The 24,884-nt window shown below is 40.7% G+C and overlaps 1 protein-coding gene across 4 annotated transcripts in view; it reads left to right on the top strand.

Moving 5' to 3' along the window:
• Nucleotides 1-23,004, top strand: part of SPO11 (SPO11 initiator of meiotic double strand breaks) — a 38,372-nt gene extending 15,368 nt beyond the window's left edge. For 2 of the 4 annotated variants that reach the window (XM_089513782.1, XM_089513781.1), the window contains 11 exons: nucleotides 3,999-4,087; nucleotides 4,657-4,723; nucleotides 11,281-11,389; nucleotides 13,676-13,762; nucleotides 15,548-15,581; nucleotides 15,813-15,922; nucleotides 18,041-18,140; nucleotides 18,625-18,662; nucleotides 20,179-20,255; nucleotides 20,785-20,896; nucleotides 22,349-23,004. In XM_089513782.1, the coding sequence (XP_089369908.1) occupies nucleotides 3,999-4,087; nucleotides 4,657-4,723; nucleotides 11,281-11,389; nucleotides 13,676-13,762; nucleotides 15,548-15,581; nucleotides 15,813-15,922; nucleotides 18,041-18,140; nucleotides 18,625-18,662; nucleotides 20,179-20,255; nucleotides 20,785-20,896; nucleotides 22,349-22,468 (943 nt within the window). In that variant the 3' untranslated portion in view covers nucleotides 22,469-23,004. Of the gene's footprint in view, nucleotides 1-3,998; nucleotides 4,088-4,656; nucleotides 4,724-11,280; nucleotides 11,390-13,675; nucleotides 13,763-15,547; nucleotides 15,582-15,812; nucleotides 15,923-18,040; nucleotides 18,141-18,624; nucleotides 18,663-19,378; nucleotides 19,539-20,178; nucleotides 20,256-20,784; nucleotides 20,897-22,348 lie in introns of those variants that run through there. The other 2 variants (XR_016280380.1, XR_016280381.1) reach the window with 2 other exon arrangements.
• The last annotated feature ends 1,880 nt before the right edge of the window (nucleotides 23,005-24,884 follow it).

The raw sequence follows: 24,884 nt of genomic DNA, 5'->3' as shown, positions 1-24,884 counted from the left end.
GCCCCGTTTCAGGGCTTCGGCTGCCGCATCGGGCCTCCCAGAGGCCCGGTGCAGCTCCTGGAGCCCCGTTTCAGGGCTCCAGAGGCCGCATCGGGCCTCCCAATGAGCGCCGTCATTTTGCCCTTCAAAATGGCGGCGAAGTCTCGCGCGGCCTTTATGGTCACGCGAGACTTTGCCGCCATTTTGAAAGGCAAAATGGCGGCCGGAGCGGCCGAAATCGGCGGCGATTTCGGCGGTAGGAGGGAGCGGGGGCCAGCAGAAAGGCGCCTGCGGGCCGCATCCAGCCCACGGGCTGGAGGTTGCCAACCCCTGAAATAAAACAAAACCGCAGTCATATGGATGCCTGTTCTAAACAAAATTTGATAATTGATTGGTGATATACTCTTTCAACAATCACTGGATCCAATATTGATAAAAAATTAATGATAAGGGAAAATCATTTGCTTTTTCACATAAAAATAAAAAATGAGGTCCCTTCATCAGGGACAATCCTCCTTTTCCCCCCATAGATATTTATTTTACAAGAGACAATAGGTTTGGCAGACAGTGGTCTGAGCTTAGTTATCAACCTTACCATCAGTCCCAGGCGCTGCTTCACCTGAACCTACAACAACAATGTTCAGTGACAATTCTTGTCAAACAATGACACAAATAGCCTCAGTCCTGACTGACTGGTGCTAAAGGGTGAGAGGAAGACTGCAGTCTTTCTTTCATCTTTCATAACAAATTCAGCCAGACCTATGAATCCTCCCAACTCTAAAAATTTGCTCACATATACATATACCATTCTCATCACTATTTCATTGCTTCCTCAAGATACAGGAAAGCAAAGATTCATTGGCTGATACCAAAAGCCACAAGACGTCTGATCAATATTGGGACAATTAAAAAACTATAAAAACAAAGAGGCTTGTTCCAATCTTCTTTAATTCTACATTTAAAACAATCAAAAACAAATTTAGAGTGTGGTGCTAGAGCTAAAAAATGGGTAGATTGGTTTATTAAAAAACAAAACAAATAAACAAAAACAATACAAAAAAAAACAGGGTCGGACTGGAGATTCTCCAGAAAACCCTGGAGGCACTTCAGCTCCATGATTTTGTGTGTCCCTGTTCTTAGTTGTAGTTGTTTCTGCATCCCAATCCACCTACCTCATCACAATTATCTACACACTGCTTACCAGGGAAAGCTTTTTCCATACAAGGCTCTACCATTCAGTCTGTTGTTTTATTCAGTGACACTCACTACACTGATAGGGACACATTAAAACAGTGAGATCTTCATGTATACCCGTTACTTCACAATGGCCTGATCAGATCTGTTTCTCTTCCATAAGATGTAACAGATGTCGAGTTGTGCTTTCCTTCCTATCCAGAAAAGGTTTTCTGCTAACTCATGAAAAGGACAACCTAGTTCCATTTCAGAAGGTACAATACTTTGGAGTGGTTGTAGATGCGTTGCTGACCAGAGTCTACCTGACCAAACAAAGGGTAAGATCCACGAAAAACACCTTCAGGCAGGTAGGTTGTTCTCAGTTATCTGACCTAGTGTTATTGGCGCACCTACAGTGCCCGATCTGCTTCAATTAATAGTTTGTCATGAACACGAGCCTAGAGTGGTTCCTCTAGCTATTTCAACAATAAATGTCACAGATAAATCACTTGTTCTGACATATCCCAAATAAGTTCAAATCCCTTTGAACGGTGGTTGTGCTGCCAATCGAGAAGGATTGTCTGATTTGGCCCCTGATGGAGTTCCAAATAATGGTGGATGCCAGCTTAGGGCGATGCAAATCATTTTGTTACTCCCAATAAGCAAAATGAATACGACCAACAATCTCTACTCCACAATATAAATTGGCTTCAATTAAAACCAATAGTGTTTGTTTTCAACTACAACTACTAACAGCTCAATTCTGATTCAAATTGACAAGTTTACATTAAGGGTTCATATACACCAAATGACTGACCCAATCCAGGTCACTGATGACAAAATCAACATTTCTAATAACTTGATTCAAGAAATGATTTCAACATCTTTTTGTCACAATTAAATTGTGGCTTGTCTTGGATGCATTTTAACATGCTACAAGAAGATTGAGATATCTCTGTTGTGATCAGTTGCTGATCACTCCATTTACAGTGCAGCTACTTCCTCTGCACTACCAACAATCACATCCATCTAAGATAAATGTAGGACATGACATGGCCTTCATCTTCCACATTTACATGCCACCTCTGTTGAGTTGCCTTGAATCAAGAAGAGGCTTCCTTTGGAAGACACATTTGGTGGTTCTCACATAAGTGATATGCCTCAGTTCACCCACCCATTGGTTTGGGGAGCTTTGGTAAGTCCCGCGTTATAGGCTGTTTCCACCTCCATCGCTGGAAAAAGGAACATTGGGTCTTACCTGTGAGATGTTCGTTTTCAGCGATGTAGGTGGAAATATCCTCCCCACCCAGAACTGAGGAGGCTGTTTCCCTTGGCTGTGCAAGGGTGGTTGTTAGTTATTTTTAGTTTGACTTTATGATAGTTTCCATTGATTATACTTAGATTTGCATTAAATCCTCTCTGAGTTTGTTTTCTATCCTCGGCTGTAATATTGACTGAGGGATGGAGGGGGTTGCTCCCTCTGGTGGCGACTCCTTCAAGTCTGTTTTTCCTGCCTATTTCGGAGCAAGAGATGGAATCAACCCATGTTATAGGATATTTCCACCTACATTGCTGAAAACGAACATCTCACAGGTAAGACCCAATGTTCCTTTTTATAGCATTTATTTCAAAAATCTACATATTTTATAAATACATATTTGATGTTGTTCACTGCCATCAAATCAGCCTCAACTTGTGGTGACCCTATGAATGAGAGATCTCCAAGTCACCCTGTTGTCAACAGCCTCCCTGAGGTATTGCATATTCTGGGCTGTGGCTTCCTTGGTTGAGTCTATCCATTTGGAATGTAGCCTTCCTCTTTTCTTACTGCATTCTACTTTACCAAGCATTACTGTCTTTCCTAGTGAGTCATCCCTTCTCATTATGTCCAAAGTATGACAGTCTCAGTTTAGTCATCTTGGCTTCTAGGGTGAGTTCAGGTTTGATTTGCTCTACAAACATTTTCTTTTTAGCAGCCCATGTTATCCACAGAAGTCTTCTCCAGCGCCATACTTCAAATGAGTTACTATTCTTCCTATCAGCTTTCTTCACTCTCCAACTTTCACAACCATATGTAGAAATTGGAAATAAGATGGCATGGACGATCTTAATTTTAGTATTCAGTGATATATACATTTACGCTTCCTTAAAATTGTATTAAAAGGAAAAACAGAGTTGGATTTCATCATCATACTGGAGCCACTAAACTCCAAATAACCTCTCCCAGCAGTTTCATTCTTGTGTTAAATACTAATGGGGAGAGAACTGAATGTTTAAGGACCCTGCAGGCCAGTGACCAAAGCACTGAAAAGGAATCCCCCAGCATCACTTTGAGAGATTCCCTCCACAAGCAAGATGGGAGCTACTGTAAAACAGAACCAACATGTCCTATCCCAGAGAAACAGCTCATGGCCAATGGTATCAATTTGATAAGAGGGCCTGAAGAGCCAACATACATTCTTCTTGGCCATCTCTCTGAATAAGACATCCAGTAAAGTGACTAAACTTCTCTCTCCCTTAACCAGACCTGACGTCATACTCAAATTCAAGAACTCCTGGAGTGGAAAGACCATCATGTGTTCCATGTTGCCCAAGAATGGAATGTTTTCCAGAAAAGGGTTTGGGGAGACTTTTTTTTTTAAAGCAAAGTCTTAACACCACATCTTTTAGGCAAGCTGAGACCCTGAGGTGTTGTAAAAGAGGATTCCACCAAATCCCTTACACAAAGGGCCAGCTCTCCTCTCGTGGCTTTCACGAGCCATAAAGAACAAGGGGTAGTTTGGAAGCTGCATATAGTGCAGAACAAAAACATCTAAAATGATCTGAATCAATTTATAAAATCACAGGTTTAAAGATTCAGTAGGCTTGCAGATGAACACCAACTGCACCACAAGGAAAATCAGAAGTGACTGTCCCAAATCAGCAACAACTTTTGGTAAGTCAAAGAAGTTTAATGATCTAGTTTTACTTTCTGTAATACTGTTCAGTAGGACTGAATTTGGGTAAACCTCAAACCAACACATTCTGAATCAATTGGGATGATCTGGAGGTTCAGGTTTCAAAAATAAGCAGAGAAAAGAAACCAGATACATGTCTCCAGTATACACATATGGAAAACCCCAAGGATATATTAGGAAGAAGCCTGAGAAGGAGGCGTGTGCACATGTCCAGGGAAAAATCCTGGGAGGGAGGACCCAGGAAGGGTGTGTGAGCATTCCCCCTCTTCCTCCCTCCTGGACCTCTTCCTAATATATCCTTGGTGTTTTCCATATATCATATGCTACTGTACTCTACTCAAGAGCAGAGCAGTCAGGGCAGTGAGGGGGGGTTCCCCATCCCTTGAAGCCCTACCCCCTGCCCCGGGTAATTATTTTTATTCATATTGAATATGTTGTGAATGCAATATGTATTATATGTATTTTAATACAGTGTGTGTTTTAATATAATGTCTCAATGGCTTGTGAACTTAAAAAATGATAGTGATGGCTTCGTTTTACATTTCAGCTCTGTTTCTTAAAATATTATCTATTATCTACAAGATGGTGCAGACAAACATTTATGCAACAAAAAGGTAATAATCATATTTGCATCTAATTACTAAACTAAAATAAGCATGCATTTGAAAAATATATTAAATTAAAATTTTACTTTCTATGGATATAATTCACTACTCATGACATATTTTAAACTACTGAGATATTAACTTAAAAATAACTAGGGCGCTGCTGGTTGCTGCGTCTGGGAACCGCTGCGGTCAAACCGCGTGGTTCCTGGATGCACCAAAAAGAAGCCGCAAAAAGCAGCTTCTTTTTGGGCCCCGGAAGTGGCGCCGCAAGTGGCCAATGGTGCACTCGTGACATCACTTCCATTGCGGGACATGCGGACGCTATGCAGACACGATGTCAAGATGGCAGCGCCCATGTAGAATGGGCGCCGCCATTTTGTACTTCCCCAGGACGTACTAGGGTTAGGGGCGTGCATAAAGCACGCTATTTCCTAACCCGAGTACATCCTGGGGACGTACTTTACGCCCGTGCGGAACGGGCCTAGGATACCCTGTAATAATTTGATAACATGCTAACAACAATGCAGCAACATGGAGTCATTTGAACAATGGAAATATATAACTTTGTCATTTACTTTAGCATTTTTCAATATATACTGAAGTGTACATTTGTTGTTCTACAGCAGACACCTGTTTTGGTCAAAACTATGATAGAGTGGTCCAGTATTGTTTGAGAATGCTCTACTTTCTGAAAACTGTAGTCACTATGTTAAAGCAATGTGCTTTAAATTTACATACCAAAAGTATATACCTTTACAAAGTAGTATACAATAACTATCCTGTGTCTAATTTTTCTGAGTATGTGCTTGATCAAAAACAGAAGTGTCATGTTTCTGTATCACATCTAAGTCTAATTTGTCCTCATTCTTTACAAGATTTAAAGCACTACATCTACCCAAACTGTACTGTGATCTACAAATAAATCATAGCCTTCTTGCACCTTATCTGTGCTCTGCGATACTATAACCTACGACTAGACCAGTGTCACCTTACTACATGACACTTTAGCAACTACCGTATGGCTCCCATATCCATAGGACAGGTACTCACAGTTTCACTTAACTGTGATTCATAGCTGTCCTGCCTGCTGGTGTCCTTCTTCTCCTCTTCCTCATGTGAGGAGGGGAGACAGGGAGGGAAGCAGCACCACCACCATTCTCTTCCTTCCTTCCTTCCTTCCTTCCTTCCTTCCTTCCTTCCAATGACCTCCTGCTCTCCATCTTCTCCCCTCATGGGATAAGGAGCACAGGGAGCAGCATCTACCTTGGCCATGCCCTGCTCACCATCACATTCAAGACAACATACATACAGTAGTTCTTCCTCCTTTAGCCTAAAGGTAAGTGGAGAAAATAGAAAACAGCAGTACTTTCACTTACCATATTCAAAGCTCATGGTACCACTGAATAGAAGTGTATGTTTGATCTTATGAAAGCGATGGATATGGGTGAGACATTTATCAGACCAATAAAAATACCATATAAATATGGGTGTTCAGTCATAAATAAATAAATAATAAAATAAATAAAACTTTTATTTATATACTGCCCTTCCGTCGATCAGGGCGGTGAACAACATAATAAAAACAATACATACATTGTACAAATTAAAAACAACTTAAAAACCCCGGTCAGCCATCCATCTTGCCGTCAACATAGAGAGGGAGGCCATCTAGGACTTCACTCGGGGAATGCAGTTTGAAATAGAAGGGTTTTTAAGTCCCTTCTAAACTGAGCCAGGGAGGTGGCCGAGCGGAGCTCTGTGGGCAGCGCGTTCCAAAGGGTCGGGGCAACGATGGAATACGTCCTCCTCGTTGTAGAGGAGAGTTTGGCCCCTGGAACCCTAAGTAATTGCTGCCCAGAAGTTCTGAGGGTGCGGGGCGGAATGTATGGGGAGAGGCGGTCCTTCAGGTATCCTGGGCCCAAGCCATGTAGGGCTTTATAGGTAATCACCAACACCTTGTACTGTGCCCGGAAGCGAATAGGCAGCCAGTGCAGATCTTTAAGCACAGGTGTAATATGGCTGGTCCTGGAAGTACCAGTGACCAGCCTGGCCGCCATATTCTGTACCAGCTGTAGCTTCCGGGTATGATACAAGGGTTGCCCCATGTAGAGCGCATTGCAGAAGTCCAGTCTAGAGGTTACCAGAGCATGTACCACCATTTCAAGGTCCCTCTGGGCCAGGTATGGGCGCAGCTGGCGAATAAGCCGAAGCTGATAACAGGTGTTCTTGACTGTCGCATTCACCTGAGATGTAAGGTGGAGCGACGAATCAAGAAGCACCCCCAGACTGCGCACAGAGTCCTTCACAGGGAGCGTGACCCCGTTCAGGACAGGTGGAACTACCACCATTCCTGGACCAGGGGAACCTATCACAAGTACCTCCGTTTTCTCTGGATTCAGCTTGAGTCGGTTTTCCCTCATCCAGCCCATTACTGACTCCAGACAGGCCACGAGAGGAGAGACACCATCCCCGGTCACTGCATCAGTCGGAGACATAGAGAAAATTATTTGGGTGTCATCAGCGTATTGATAACCCCGCGCCCCATGTCTCCGGATGATCTCTCCCAGCGGTTTCATGTAAATGTTAAATAGCATGGGAGACAGAATGGCTCCTTGAGGGACCCCAGTTATAAGGGCCCTCTCATCGGAGCACACGTCTCCCAGCTGCACCATCTGGAACCTCCCAGAGAGGTAGGACCGGAACCACTGGAGCGCAGTGCCCCCGATTCCCACCTCAGCCAGGCGTTCCAGAAGGATACCATGGTCTATGGTATCGGAAGCCGCTGAGATGTCCAAGAGCACCAACAGGGACACGCTTCCCCTGTCGATGCCAAGACGGAGATCATCGACCAAGGCGACCATGGCCGTCTCAACCCCGTAACCCGCCCGAAAGCCAGTTTGAAATGGGTCCAGATAATCCGTTTCAACCAAGACTAGGACTAGGATTCTGGAAACCAGGGCTCGATTCCCAGCTCGGCCTTAAAATCCACTGGATGACCTTGGGCAAGTCACATGCTCTCAGCCTCAGGGGAAGGGAATGGCAAACCTCTGAAGAAAGTATGGCTTAAGTGAACATTTGAATATTTGCCAATCTTTTAACCGAAGATTAAACTGTTTGGGCATAAAATAATTCAATGGTTGAGTAAAATAAAAGGAGAAGTAATTGCAAACAAATCTCTCTCTTTAACATTATTCACTGAGGAAAGCAAGAGATTGTTCCCTTCCATTCTTCTCCTCCTTTCCCAGTAGAAGGCAGAGATAAACAGACTGATGAAGTACAGTCATCCCTCCATATTTGCGGCTTTGATATTTGCGGCTTTGATTATTCACGGATTTCATTAATATGTTCTCTCTAGGACTGTCTAGGTCCTCCAGTGCAACTCTGTAGTCAACTTTAACTAAAAGTTGCACTGAAAGATAATAATAATAATAATAATAAATCTTTATTTATATACCGCCCTGTGGCGAACCAATCCGAGCGGTTTACAGCATTAAAATAACATACAGCATAAAAACAATTTATTTCCCTCCCCCCTTAAAAAGTAATTAAACAACATATCTAATTTAAAACCACAATAACTAGTTAAAATAACAATAAATTAAACAAAATAATACCAACCAATAAACCACTGCAACTTCAGTTCTAAAGAAAAGGGGGCTTTGGAGACATTACTGAGGAGGGGGAAATCCTGAGATCCTGAGGCCGGGATATTTCAGTCTGGGAAGGCCTGCCTGAAGAGATCCGTCTTGACAGCCTTTTTGAAACTGTCCAAAGATGTTAATTGACGGATCTCATCCGGCAGGCCGTTCCAGAGCCTAGGGGCGACAACAGAGAAAGCCCTCCGGGAGGTCGTCGCAAGCCTCGATTTTTGAGGCTGCAACAAGTTCCTCCCAGAGGACCGGAGAGCGCGGGGAGGATTGTATGGGAAGAGGCGGTCTCTGAGATAGCTTGGACCCAAGCCATTTAGGGCTTTAAAGGTAATAACCAACACCTTGTACTGGGCCCGGAAACCAATAGGCAGCCAGTGGAGGGACCTCAAAACCGGAGTGATACGGTCCCTTCTGGATGTTCCTGACACAAGCCTGGCGGCCATGTTTTGAACCAGCTGTAGTTTCCGAACCAGGCACAAGGGTAGCCCCATGTAGAGCGCATTACAGAAGTCAAGGCGTGAGGTTACCAGCGCGTGCACAACTGTCTCGAGATCCCTTACTTCCAGAAAAGGGCGCAGCTGGCGTATCAGCCGAAGCTGATAACAGGCGCTCCTGACCGTCGCATTAACCTGATCTATCATCAGGAGCGACGAGTCAAGGAGCACCCCCAGACTGCGAACGCAGTCACTAGAGGAGAGTGTGACCCCGTCCAGGACTGGTGGTTGCAACCCAATTCTTGGTTTCGGGGCCGCTACCGTGAGCACCTCCGTCTTGTTCGGATTCAGCTTCAATCTGTTTTTCCTCATCCAGCCCATTACCGCCCGAAGACATTCATTGAGAGAAGAGATGCCATTAGAATTTGAGGCCGACGAACGAGACATGGAGAAATAGATTTGGGTGTCATCAGCGTACTGATAGCACCCAGCACCATAACTCCGTATGATCTCACCCAGCGGCTTCATATAGATGTTAAACAACATTGGGGACAGAATGGCTCCCTGAGGGACTCCACAAAGGAGCTCCCTCTTTCTGGAGCCACTGTCCCCAATCAGCACCCTCTGGGACCTGCCTGAGAGGTAGGACCGGAACCACTGCAATGCAGTGCCTCCGATACCTAATCCCCCCAAGCGGTCCAGGAGGATGCTGTGATCTATCGTATCGAAAGCCGCTGAGAGGTCTAAGAGCACCAACTGGGTCACACTACCCCTGTCGATGCTCAGACGCAGATCGTCAGTCAAGGCAACCATGGCAGTCTCAACCCCAAAGCCTGTCCTGAAGCCAGTTTGAAATGGGTCTAGATAATCGGTTTCATCCAAGACAGCTTGGAGCTGAAGAGCAACTGCCCTCTCGATTACCTTGCCCAAAAATGGCAGCAAAGAAACAGGCCTATAGTTGTTCATATCCAGGGGGTCCAGGAAAGGTTTTTTCAGAAGCGGCTTAACAGCCGCTTCCTTCAGACAAGATGGAACATGCCCTTCCCTAAAGGATGCATTGATGATATCCGTGAGGAATCTCCTCAATGCATCCCCCCACTGGACGGCCAGCCATGATGGGCAAGGGTCTAGAGGGCAGGTTGTTTTCCTCACCTTGCCAAGCAGCTTGTCCACGTCCTCGGTACTCACTGATTGGAGCTGTTCCAGAATAACTTCATCGACGGAGTCACTGGACACCTCGCCTATAGATTCTGTTCCAACAGTGGCGTCTAAGTCGGCTCTTATCTGAGAGATTTTATCTGCGAAGAAGTTGTTAAACGCGTCACAGCAGGCCATCGTCGGGTTAAGCAAGGGATTTGGCGCAGGAGGTACCATTTGTAGCTACTCCAGTGCCATTCTATGGTCAGTGTATGTTGGACATTGACCACAGAGTTGCACTGGAGGACCTAGAGATTCCTATAGAGGTGTCCTCTCAGGTAAAAACAGTGTTTTTGTTATTTGCAGTTTTTCCATATTCATGGGGGTCTTGTTCCCCTAACCCTACTGAATATGGAGAGACAACTGTATATAGTAAAACCCCACTATATGTACCACTGGCTGTTGTTCTGTTAAATCTTGATTATTATATTTACTTCTGCTGAAAAAGATTATACACTTGGCATGAAGCAACGCTGCATCTCAGCCTTCAAAGGATTTTACATTCTTCAGTGTTATTTCATGTTTTGTGTTTGTTTGCTACTCAACATTGTTTCTTAGCCCTCTGAGGACATGACTCTTTTCTGACTGTTGTTTTGTAAATAATATTGCTATTTACCTTTTAGAGAATTATAGAATCTAATTAGCTGTTGTTTTGTAAACTTTTGAACTTCTGCTGAAAGAAAATACTACCTATTGCTAATTATACTCTTTAGTAGTTCAGTGTTATATAGTGTTATTGTAAATTAGTTATTACATGTTTGCTATATTTTTGTATATGTATAATTGTGAATTGTGAAATGTGAATATACTTTTTTGTCAAGAAGAACCAAGATAAATGTATATTTATTATTACAATATATATATATATCCATTTATAAAAGTAGATTTGTAATACATATATTGGGATGTTATTGCATACTTTATTAGTGCACTTGTCTGACTGTAGTTTCAGCTTAACCTTCTGCTATCCTAAGTGGTAAATTAACCCCTTATTCACTAGATGTAGCTTGTTTCATAGCTACTAAATAATGTATGAGTAACATTATAATAATATATATAATTTTTAATTTAAATTATAAGTGATTGGATAATGTAGATACATGACTATACCTCATATATAATTATAATTATTAGTGGGGTTGGTAGGTGGAAGGTTATGTGTTTGTCACTGTCAATACGTTTAGAAGAATAAAAAGATATTTTTAAAGAAGCATGTATTCAAATAATTTTATTAGACTATTTATTTTTTATTTATTTTTAAACTACATTTTTTTCTTGACAGAGATATATTTTACACTGATACAATACATTTTGGTAACCAAAGAGTTGTTGACGACATTATCACTGATATTTCCTGTATGCTCAAGATACCTAGGAGGAATCTACATATTGTTAAGTATTAAATCATTCTTCTGTTGTATGTAAAAATTGATAATTGGGAAACAAGCAGCAAATTCTTATTACTATATATTGTAGCAGGAAATGACAAGATAAATAGGGAATGTTAGTTCATTTTCAGCAGTATAGCAAACGAACGCTTAACACTATTTGGTTTCTCAGCTCAAGGCCTCCTTGGTAAGTGAGCAGCTGAGATTATCACAATGAACAGTAGCATCCCTGACCCAGACTGCACCCAGTGCAGGGGGCGAGGCTCCAGGAGGCGGCGTGCCTGGCCCTCCCTCCCATTGCCTCTGCATCATCGTTCTCGTGAGTAGTATTACACAGTGGCAGCAAGGTGGGATGTGACCCTCCCTCAGTGCCTCTGCATCCTACTCATGAGCAGGACAATGCAGAAGCAGTGAGGTGGAGGGGGGCCCAGCCCTCTCCCCCAGCTCCTCTGTATCCTCCTATTCACAATGGCAGCGAGGGGTATAGGAGGAGGCCCAACCGAGTGTCACCCCTCTTCTGCGGTGTCTCCTAAGACGGGTCGCACCCCCCTTGTGCCCTCCATTTGAAAATTTTGTCCTACATTTGTCCCGGTTTGTTTATTTAATTTTTAAAAATTATTTAATTATTTATTTTTTGGCTTCGGCCCCCCAGTTGTCTGAGGGACAGCAACCCGGCCCCCGGCTCAAAAGGGTTGCCTACCCCTGTTCTATGCCTTCAGCAGGCATGTGGTTATTTTGGTTGCAAAGCTTCTTGTTTTCTTGTATGTTCACAGACTTTATTAAATTTATTAAAAAAAATCATAATGCCTTTACAAAATTTTTTATTTCATGTCTGCCTTGTGAGAGGCATGTATCTATTTTGTTTATACAATATTCTGTAGTTTTTTGAAATGTGAGCAAAACTTGAATGTTTCAGCTCAAAGTGAATTTCAGAACTTATAATGGCAAGGCTTCCTGGTGGCGGAAAAAGAACCCGCAAAAGGCGGATTCTTTTTGCGTCACGCTTGTGACGCCTGAGTGTGCAAATGAGTACAGGGTGCTGCCATTTTGACGCCCCCGTCACGTGCTGGGGTGAGGCCGGTATGGACACTGTGTCCTCGGCCAACCCCTAGCATGTGACAGGGGCGGTGCAAAGGCCCGTTTAAATCGGGCCAATATTTGCTTTTTCCTTGAGCTGAGTATTAAAACACTGACATTCTTCTCCAGCTCAGATTTTGATCCGCAATTAATTTCACCCTAATTTTATTCACATGGCCACAGTACCAACTGCAAGCCACAAGAAAGAGAAGTTTTCTTTCTCCCACTCTCTAGTGCCAAGCCACAGAACTCTCCTACCTATGCATCACATATTGAGTTGTAGGCCTTTAAAAATGTCACTTCACAGGGAATAATTTATTGTTGGAAAGGGGAGAAGAGACATCATTCTCTTGCTGTAGCAGTCCTACTACCCAAGAGGATGAGTGCTATTCTAGTAAGAGAGGTGTAAAGGGTTAGAAGGATCAGTGGTCAAAAGTTGCTTGGAAGTTGGATAACAAAAGTCTGATGCATCTATTCCGACGAGCCTATCCCCCTGACCTGCTATAATAGCTTAAAGATGACACTTCATTCGGAGCATTTATGGGAAATTAGATGTTGATATTGTACCTGTATAGGACTATTGATGTGTTTTTAAGATTTTATGATATGAGAATGTATTTTAACTAACTGTATTTTTAAATTTGTTGCTGTACTCCCGCCTCGATTCGCAGGGAGAGGTGGGATATATATAAATAAAACTATTATTATTATTATTATTATTATTATTATTATTATTATTATTATTCTCAAGTCAAATCAAGCTGTTTTCCAATTTCTGAGAATTCATTCTGATATTTTCTTTTTTTATTGTTTTTAATTTTTTCATAATCCATTCTTCAAGTAAACCCATGCTTGTTTCCTTCCAATGTCTAGCAAATATCAGGCGAGCTACAGTGACCAAATACAAAATAACACCTTCTTCTTCTTGATTTAATTTTCCTTTTATATCTTCCATAATATTTAGTAGTTTAGGGTTCAGTTCAAATTCGATCTGCATGATATCCTGAATTTTAGCATGAATCAAATTCCAGAATTGATATTTTCTTGAGACAGTCCAAAATTGCACATTTCTAAAGTAATAAAAGATGAAAATGGCCGCACTGTCATTTGTTGCGAAATATCTGCATTTTTTACCTAATATATACAATTAATAATATGCAATGCTCTGTTAGCTACATAATTTTTATTGCTTCTTGTTTTTTTTCCTGGTAGCTGTCAACCAGCAAAGGGTGTATTGCTGGTAATCTAAGTTATATTGAGGAAGATGGTACAAAAGTAAATTGTACCTGCAGTACAACGGTATGTTTTACTTTTGCTATTGCTTTGAGTTAATATATTTTCTATATAGTTCTAAAAGAATAAGTATACAGATATACCCCACTCACTTCCATGCCAGCATTCTCTAAAGATGCCAGCCATAGATGGCGAAACTTCAAAAATAAATTCTTTCCAATGGAACAGCCACATAGCCCAAAAAACCCACACACACAAAAAACTACAAATAAGCTTTTGTTTGTTGGATTCAGACAAAATGGCAAACTGCCGTTTAGTACAAATATGGAACAGAAGCTTCTCATTTACTCCCATCACAAAAAAGGACAAAAATGAGGAAGGAAATGTGAGAGCCCAAGATATATAGCTGTTTGTTTGCAGAATGCTATTTTATGATACAGTATTATGTCTGAACAGTAAACATCCATCCAAAAGCCAGATACAATGAAATCTACATGTAGTTTTCTTGTATGCATCCGATGGCCCATTCATTTTGACGACGAAAGATGACGATATAAGCTATACAATACACACACAATATACTTTCACCCTGAAAAAACAGATGTAAGCTATTATAGGCTCAAAATGCCTATGGGTGCAAAAGATTGTTCATGTCTGGAATAGATTGCTGGATCAGAGGCTTTAACAGTAGAGTATTTATGGTCTAAGCAAAAATAGATGGCATTGGAGGTGCCTCTTTTATTTTTCCTAGTTTTGTAGAACTAAACCTAAGGTTTGTGCATTATTAATATTCCACTGGGAAGCCTCATATTTCGGTATGTTCAGCTGTTCTGTGCTGGACACCTGCAATAACAGCAAGGATACACTTCAACTTATGGTATATGGATTTCTGTGCCAATTACCCTCCCCTTTCCTCCTCCATATGTTTGACATATTGAGGTGAATTCCAATATGAGTTACAAAATGTTAACAAAACTTTCTATAACACTAAATAACAGATGAACAACAGTAAAACAAATGGAAAATAAAATAGTTTAAAATGTCTGTAAACATCTGTCATCGTGATGTTTAACTTTATCTCCCTCTATTGACCATATAAGTGGGCAAACGAGAAAGCTATTTGGTTTCAATGGAATTAGTGTCCAATGAAATTTGATCAAGGGCCTATACAAACAAGCACGATATAATGGGTCAACCCTATGGTATCCTGCCCACAATTCTGACCCAGTTCTGCCTGAGGCAGAGCAGCAACAGGCAGGTGTTCACATGCATGGATACTACTGCACTGTAGACCTGCTGTCAGCATGCACCTCTAACCTGCCGCCATCACTGGTGCTCTGAAGCCCACCCCCACCCCCGCAGTCTGTAAGGGCACAAACGGGGCCTGGCTATAGCCACATGGTCAGACACCCCATTCCAACATCACAAGCCTTCAGAGTGGGCACAATGGCAGCACCAGATAAGGGGCTCTGTTGTGAACAATTTTTCAGGAAACTCCACCACAGGCAGACTCTCTTTTTAGATCATGTTAAAGATCTCTTGGACCAAGGCTGATCCAGATACACCAGATTACCGTCTGCACTGGCCGGGCCCAGGGCTATTGTCCTGTGTCATCCATACAGGATGATGCCTGGCCAGGGGGAACACGGACCTTATGGCCTGTACATTGAGACCCCAAGACTAAATTTATCAAGACATAGCTATTAGACTCTCAGAAATAACAAGTGTTGTACAAAATTACTTTGGAAATTGGGAGCTTTGTGATATTTATTCTAGTTTTGCATTATCTAATTATTTTAAATAAATGCATTTTCTTCACTTATGCTCTTACTACAACTTTTATTGCTTTAGGCAGCTGTATCATCTAATGTTGAAGGAATGAGAAGTATCCTTTAGGCAAAATATATACTTGAAGAACAGGGGAGTGTTTTCTATTTTGTTTAATGACAGAAAGAGATTAATGAACAGAATACCTATTTTCCCTTAAAACTGAGTTTCTAATACAAAGTTACATCGCATGAAAAGTGTGAAACAGTTTGACATATACCAAAGTATTCAACATTATATTACGCACTAAACAAGAACACCAATATTTTTCTTAGCCTTAATATTACAGATTTGATCACAGATGCAAAATTTATTTTAATTGTAGAAAAAGATGCAACTTTTCAGAGACTGCTGGATGATGATTTCTGCAATACAATGTCCCCATGCATAATTATTACGGTATGACATTTGTGCTTTGGATAATCAGATTCATGCCTACTTGGATAGTTATTCTATATAGTTGAGATTTAGGCCTACGTTTTGCACTGAAAGTGCCTTGGTCATCCTGTGAGAAGATCTATGCTGGGAGAGAATGGATTTGGTCATCCTCCTGGACCTCTTGGCAGCTTTACAGACCATCAACCATGGCATTTTTCTGAACAGGTTTTTTTTTAATTGGGGATGAGAGATTATAGTAGATGCAGTAGTACCCTTTATACTTGGATGATGGTTTCCAGAACCTTGTGCTGAAAGATCCTGACTTAACTTTATGGTATTGAATGATTTGGGTCTTGTAGTGTCCCATCTTATTGCACAGTTTGATGTCTATGGGAAAATGATGAGTGAAGTCATCTGGAAATTCAGAGTTCATGCCATGAACATGCTGACAACACACAGTTCCCTCCCTCCCTCCCTCATCAGAGCCCGATAAGGCAGTTTTTAATCACTGCCTGGCCTAGGTAATGACCTGGATAGTTCTTTCTGGACAGAAATAATTCTACCTGGCTTCAATAATTCATGCTGTAAATGCAAGGCTGTAAAGATGGAGATGGGGTCAAGGACTGAGCCAGAAGTAATTTTGGGTGGAGCCAGAATTGGTAGAAATGTACCAATCCTGATTCTGGCTTGTAAAGAAAAACTTATAATATTAGATGCTTAGTTTGTTGCATATTTACTTTCATGGTAATTTTGGGACTATTTTTCTGGTTCAGAAATTTTAATCAAATATATTTTATGTTATGCCAGTCTAAGTAGCCTGCTATTTCACACTGCAGTGATGAAATACCTTATGCTACCATTTCACTACAGTAGATTTTTTATTACTAATTAAATATACATTTGTCATTATAAAGGAGTTAGAGTCAGACAGTAGAAAAACAGAGGAGTCTGAGTTATTATTATTATACTTTATTTATAAAGTGCAGTAGATTTAGTCAAAGATTTGGCATACCAACTGCACAGTCCTACTCTAGTGGCATCCCAGCTAGATTATAGTAGTGTATTACAGTCCACCTTTGCCTTATGTGGGGATCCGTTTCGGACCCCTCCGCGTAAGGCAAATAGCGCATATGCTCGAGCCCCAATGAAAATAATGGGGCTCGTGCATGACGTGCGTGCCATTGTAACTTCCTTTGCACAGCTTTCAGTGTAAGCTGAAAGCCACATAAAAGGCACCTGTGTTTGACGCAGGCACACTGTAAAAGTGGGACTTCCATTGAAAATGACAAATAAACTACAACTATAGCAAAAATTTCGATTAAAAAATTTCTGCCAACCTAGCAGTTTGAAAGCATGCAAATGCAAGTAGGTAAACAACTTCAATGGGAAGGTAACAGCATTCAGTGCAGTTATGCTCGCTACATGACCACCAGAGTCGTCTTCAGACAAGAGTGACTTTTCAGCTTAGTAATGGAGATGAGCACCACCCCCTACAGTCGGTTACAACTAGACATTTATATCAAGGGACTACCTTTACCTTTACAGCAAAAATACAGATTGAAACTGGCCACTATAGGCATATCATATACGATCTTCAGTGACATCCAAATCTTTCTGGATTTAGTTCAAAGTGCCAGTTCTAACATATGAAGCCCTCCATGGTTTTGATCCTCAGTATCTGAAGGCCTAACCTTTCCTATACATTTTTACTTGTGCACTTAAATTATCATGACAAGCTTTGACCTGATTGCCAACACTGACTCAAGAGTCAGAGCTTTCTCAGTGGTAGCTTCTCCAAACAGATGTGTGTGACACTTCTCTGACTATAAATAAATGCATGTTTTGGTGTCAAACAGAAGATTTTTTTTGGTAGCCTTTTAAAATGGTTGTATTCTCATTGCTCAGTTTGTACCTCAATGTGGTTTTTAGCTCTGAAATTTTAAAAATTGTAGTGGCTTCTTGGGTTCAGGGAGGGGATTTTGTTCTTAAATAGGTGGACTATATTATATTTTGATTTGTATTTATGTAGTCTACCCTGAGAATAATTGTTACAAAGGTACTAATAAATTGAATAGGAACACAGATGTGTAATTCTAGAATTTTATTTCTAAACATAAAAATGTGGCATTATTTCCTTAGGGGAAAGGTGTACCAGATGTGAATACAAGACTTCTAGTCAGAAAGTTATGGGATTCTTGCCATGTACCTATCTTTGCCCTCGTGGATGCTGACCCACATGGTAAGTATGGGAAGTATCTAGAGAACACAACTACAGCGTATGCAGCATTTTAATTGGCAAAATACAAATAGAGACAATCTACATGAGACACAGGACCTTTTGTTCTCTTAAGGGCTGCAGATCCAATAATGTATTGGGAATCACATGCTGTTGGTGGGTGTGGGCCATGTGCTAGCTAATGGGTGAGCTGGAATAACTCACTTTCTCTTGATATTAAAACAAAAGAAAGTGTGAAATCATCAGGGTGTTGATTTCACTTATATTATGTCTAGTGATGAAACGAGGGATGAAGGAAGGTATTAGATCTATTCATCATTTAAGCCTGACATTGATACTGCTTAGGGACTTGACAGATTTCAGATCTGACATATGCAAGGACTTGAAATTAAGGCATGCTCATCAATTTGTCAGAAAAAAAACTTAACACACTATCCTTTCTTAATTTTTATAACAGTACTGATATTTGATATTTTCTGTATTCCAGGTATTGAAATAATGTGTATCTACAAGTATGGTTCTAGGGTAAGTTTTTTCTTCTGCATTTCATATTCACAGTATCATTCACTATATTGTTTTCTAGCTGAAATGTGAAGAGCACTGATACGTGTTTAAATGGGGCTATTTTGGTTAGGGAGCAAAAGGCCATCTGATACTCAAAACCCTTCTATCTTAGGAAATATGGCTATGGCTGCATCTGCATTGCAGAAATAATCTAGTTTGATATCACTTTGACTGCCATAGCTCAAAGCTGTGGAATGCTGGGATTTGTAGTTTGTTATGGCACTAGAGTTCCCTGACAAAGGCAGCCAATTGTCTCACAAAACTACAATTCCCAGAATTCCACAGCACTGAACCATGGCAGTTCAAGTAGTGTGAAACTGGATTATTTCTGTAGTGTGAATGCAGCCTATGGCTGATTATACACCTATAAAATAATTCATACTTACATCGATCCTGATCCTGTTTAAACACATTATGTTCTTCTGCAGTCAAAGTGTCTGAGTGCTTTAAAGTAATTTAAAGTAAAAACAAAACACTTTTTACTCCACAGTTTCTTGGAAAAAAACATTTTTAAAAGTGTGTGCCCTGCATTCCAAAACAGTGAGGAACTGAGGGGGAGTGGTGGGCAGTGGCACAGGTAGATGTGAAGTTACCTTGGCATCTCTCTAGAACACACATACAGCTTGATCCTGACTTTTGCTCTGCCATTCATAAACAGTGTAATTTTATATCTGCAGAACCTCATCTGAACAAATCTTGCCAAGAAAACCCCAACCCTTAGGGTTGAAGTAAATTGGAAATGACTTGAAACCAGTCAAAACTTAAACATGCATGCACGTGTGCACACACCCACATACAGAAGTAAGTCCAATTGAGTTCACATGGGCTTACTCCCAGGTAAGAGAACAGGTGAATGCTTTGAGAAAACAGTCAACAAATAATCTTTACCCATCTAATCCTTTATCTCGCTTCAATATGAACTTTTTCATTAAATGTGTTTCTTTATTTCCAACTAAGAGAAATTTCCAAAGGGAAATGTGTTTCCTTTGCCTGGGTGGAACTATGTATGTAGCATAGAATGCATCTGGCAACAAATGCAAGATTTCCAACCCTTTGATTGCCATGAATAGCAATGAGAAAATTTGCAAAGTGGCTAGCAGAAGAGAGGATACACACTTTCCTCTCTATCCTATGTATAAATTCAGCTCTTTCCATACAGAGGGCAACTATTTAATGTCAATCACTTGCCTGCTTTGTTTCTGTTTTGCACACATTTCTTTAAACTCTGCACAGACAAAGATGCACCAAGTAGATGGATGTAGCTGTAGAAAAGCCAGAAAATTTAGGGTTTGAGTTCAGCCAGATATCATATGAGAAAAATAACATCATATTGTCTATCCTAATGCCATGCTATCATTTTGTGTCAAATAATCATCCCAAATGACATTAACTTAGTAATATTGCTTGAAAACCTTATTTTGTCTTATGTTTCAGGCAAATAGAAATACTACTTAATATATGCTATTTCATGTTTCAGTCTATGTCTTTTGAAGCCCATAACCTTACGGTTCCGGCTATAAGATGGCTTGGCCTTCTTCCGTCTGATTTTGACAGGTTAGTAGGGGGGAATTACCCCTTCATAAATCCATCAATGTATGTATACCTCTAAAATGTATATTTAACCAGTTAGCTGAACATTGTGTGCTCTTATCTGTTCTTCCTGGATTTTTTATTCTTACCATTAGCTCACCAACATTATTTTGCCTTTCATATACACTATGACTCTTGTATCTGGAGAGGATACATTCCCAGTCTTACTGCAGATAGTGAAAATTGCAGATAATAGTCAAGTTATATTTCTGGCTGATGTAGACCATAGGGTGGCACTGGGGGACCTCCAGATAATTAGAGAATTGATCTGGAGGACCTTTGGTGTGACTCTGTGGTCAACTTCAGCCACAGGTTTACCCCAGAATTGTGCTGGAGAATCTCAGATACCTAGAGAGATCATTTTTTTTCAGATACAGGTAAGTGAAACCGCAGGTACTGGTCCTGCAGATATGGGGATTTTACTTTACATCAAAAATAAAATGAAACTATAGTGAAAAATAAGCAAACTCAGACTAACCTATCTGACTTTCAGGCTGAACATACCTAAGAGTGCATTGATTCCATTGTCTAAACAAGATCAAAGTAAATTGGCCAGTTTGCAGATGAGACCTTATATTGCTTATCAGTCCACCTGGAAAAATGAAGTATGTATGAACCATTATTATCTCCTCTTTATTATACATAATAATCCTGAACAAATTTATTCATCTGAACACAGCAAAAAAGCACCTGATTTGTACAAGCCATGGCCATAGCTATAAAAAACCAATATTTCTGGGAGGAAACAGCACATCTTAACTTCCAGGAGTATTGGCAGCCTTATGTGGCAGTAGCTGTGCACTATCTGCAGAAAGCCACTGTAACCAAGGTAGTGCTTTGGGTTTGGAGTTAACTTTAAAAAAAAAAGGTGGCACTGCAAAACTGTTGTCTTCTACATGCTGTTGGATTGCAACCCCTACCATGTCTAAAACCCAGCCATACTGACTGAATTGATGGAAGCTGGGGTTTTTAAAATCTGTTGAGGGACACAAAGTGTCCTTGCTTTAAAGACAGTCTTCAGAATAAAAATAGCAAACTGTCATCTTCAAAGTGTTGTTGGAGTACAACTCCCATCAACCCTCACAACTGCCTGTTCTGGCCAGGTCTGATAGGCTTTTCAGTCAGCTACAGTGTACCCGCCACTGCCTTAGACTATTTTGTATAAAACATCCAATGTCAGAGAACTGAAACATCAAATATTTAACAATTTTCTGGTCCCCACATTAGTCTAAGGTGCAGGCCAGATCACTCTGACAAAACACATTGAACAACTACCTTTGAACGTTCATACCCATAGTTATTATGCCTATGGGTGTACCTCTAAAAGCTGCTGCACTACTGAGACAGTAGTGGTTTGTGAAATTGCACATTACGAAGATGGAAATAAAGTTAAAGTCAGATTGGAGCCATAGTTTGCATGTAGTATGTTTGGAACATAATTCGTGGTTTGGTTTGAACTCTGACCTGAGCCACCATAATTCATCTTCAAAATCATGTGTTCTTGTCAAGTAAGGCTTCATAAACACAAAATAGTAGTAACAGTATGATTCCTTAAAGTCATACGCATACAAAAAGCAAAGAATCATAATGAAAGACAGTCAAATTCTAGGCCAACAAATAAAATTCCAACTGAAGTGTGAAGAAAAAGTATACAAACCTAGACCACTCTGCCCTTTCCACTTCATACAAGGTGCTGTTTAATCTGCTGCAGTCTTCTGAATTCCACCAAAGCAACAGCTGACAGAATTGGGATGTAAATTGTCAAATGTATTGATGTGAAAAGGGATAAAGACCTTGAGCCAACATAAACTTAAGCCAGTTTAAGGCAAATGAAGTCAACTAGGTTCTATGCACTTTGTATGGAACTCAGCTTTAGTCAGAGTCTTGCAGCAGCACAATAAAGTTTAACTAGTTTTTGTAATGTGAAGCAGTCAGTCTTTAAAGCAAAGCAGAACTCTTGTCTTTATCCTGTGGCACAGGTACTCTTTTGAATTACTGTATATTGTACATGACATCAATTCAAACATAAATGTAAATTCTAGTATTTTCCCTTGCAGCTAGATATTATGGCAACATCTCAAATGAAGGCTGAGATTCAAGCACTCAATTCTTTTTCATCTGATTATCTTTCCAGAGTGTATTTGCCAAACAAGTTGCAGTTTGGTGGGTGGATATGAATATTCAGATAACCTTTCAACATTTCATGAGGCAGATTTAGTTCAGAGTTGTTAAAGTATATCTTATAAAATGTGCTTTCTACATGAAAAGAGCTTTGTGGAGCTGTTCACAGTTAATGTTCACAGTTCAGATTCAAGTCTAAATAAAGGCCACAAGTGTGGAGAGTATGGGAACTGTACTCTCCTACAGCCTGCTGCAAATTAGTTCATGTTTATACTTCAAAATTAAAACGACTGAAGTATAAAGTTTACCCTTTGTTCATTATTAGTAGTCTTTCAATAAATAAATGAAAAAATCTATTTTTCCATTTGTTTTGTTATAAATTCAAAATAATCAGTAATCAAAGATGATAGCTTCTTCTCTTTTCTGTCATATATTTCTACAGTGACAGAGACTAAATTTGTATCCTGAAATATTTTATTTGTGTCTAATGTGCACATAATCTTCTCTGTAAAAAGCAAGTGTTTTGTTTTGTGTCGAAATTCTAGAGAGAATATTCACTCCATTCATTCTTGTGTTCTTTCATAATCACCCAGTACATTTCTCCTAATTTAAAGAAGAATTAACTGCATCAGTATAATTAATATTATGGAATTAAGAGGAATTATTACTGTCAGCTGTAATGAATGATAAAACACATAAAACCAAGAGTGTCCTGTTCTACTGTCATTACTTTATAGAGTCTCAGATAATCTCCAAAGCAATCTATATTTATGGTACTTGTTGGTCCCTACAGTGACCATAGAAACTGAAGGGTTCAATAACGCACCTGGTTTTAAGACAGAAGCAAATGTGACTCCCTTTAGCTCTTTCTTGCTTTTCATATACAGTGGTCCCTCCACATTCGCTGGGGTTAGGGATGGAGGACCCCGTGAATGTGGGAAAACAGCAAATAAAAAACCACCATTCTTTTTACCTGAGAGAACACCTTTTTAGGAATCTCCAGGGCCTCCAGTGCAACTCTATGGTTAACATCTGCCAGACGTTGATCATACAATACAATACCATTCATTTATTATGACAGTTAGCCAGCATAATAATAAATAGGATAAAAACATTACAGGACAATCAACTGGCCATAATATATACAATTTAAAATATTTTCATCCATCGTAAAAAGAAAGTAATGGGAGGTCTAATAGCCAGATATTTAACAGTGTTATTTTTCTACCCGACTATGGCAATCGATGGCAGCTGCACAAAATCTGGCAACTTTTGCAGTTATCTGATCAGTTAGATCCGAGAGAAGGTATTCTACAGAGTTAATTTCATCTGCCAGGGATCCTTTGAACATGAGGAGTTATAAGTGAGGCTCTGTTGTCTTTATAGAAAGTACAATAAAGTAGGACATAATACACTGATTCAACTTCTTGATCCCAGAATCATCCTGGAGGACCTACAAATGCCTAGAGAAGGGTTTTCTCTAGAAACCTCTACGTTCTCCAGTACAACTTTATGGTTGACCTCTGGCATTTGCACTGGAGGACCTAGAGATAGCATATTAATACCTGCATTTAGGGTGTAAAATGAAAAGCACAGATATAGGATGGGGGACACCTGGCTGAACGAAACTACATGTGAAAGAGATCCAAACAGACCATAAGTTGAACATGAGTTAACAGTGCGATGTGCGACAGCTTAAAAGGCCAATGCAGTTTTAGGCTGCATCAATAGAAGTATAGTGTCTAGATCAAGGGAAGTAACAGTGCCACTCTATTCTGCTCTGGTCAGGCCCCACCTGGAACACTGTGTCCAGTTCTGGGCACCACAATTCAAAAAGGACATTGAGAAACTGGAGCGTGTCCGGAGGAGGGAGAACAAAATGGTGAAGGGTCTGGAAACCATGTCCTATGAGGAAAGGCTTAGGGAGCTGGGAATGTTTAGTTTGGGGAATAGAAGGTTAAGAGGTGATAGGATAGCCCTGTTTAAATATTTGAAAGGATGTCATATTGAGGAGGGAGCAAGCTTTTTTTCTGCTGCTCCAGAGACTAGGACCCGGAGCAATGGATGCAAGCTACAGGAAAAGAGATTCCACCTCAACATTAGGAGGAATTTCCTGGCAGTAAGGGGGCTGTTTGACAGTGGAACAGACTCCTTCCTCAGAGTGTAGTGGAGTCTCCTTCCTTGGAGGTCTTTAAGCAGAGGCTGGGTGGCCATCTGTCACTGGGGATGCTTTGACGGAGAGTTCCTGCATGGCAGACTGGGGCTGGACTGGATCGGGGCCCTTGGGGTCTCCTCCTCCTCAGATAATCAAACCCAGGAAGTCTCCGCTGCCATGTGAGGAAGGCGGGCCAAGTGGTGTCCGCGTCCTCTCCCGCACTGCTAGCTACCCCTTTAGAAAGTCTGTATACAATAGGATGCCTGGCTGTTTCTGATGGTGCGGAAGGTAAGTGATTTCCCGCTCGTGCCACTCGG

The sequence above is a fragment of the Sceloporus occidentalis genome, unplaced genomic scaffold, assembly GCF_023333645.1.
Source record: "Sceloporus occidentalis isolate IW3139 unplaced genomic scaffold, rSceOcc1.0.p SCAF_3, whole genome shotgun sequence".
Classification (NCBI taxonomy): Eukaryota; Metazoa; Chordata; class Lepidosauria; order Squamata; family Phrynosomatidae; genus Sceloporus; species Sceloporus occidentalis.
The sequence above is the reverse complement of the archived record's forward strand: the minus strand, read 5'-3'. Positions and strand labels throughout refer to the sequence as shown.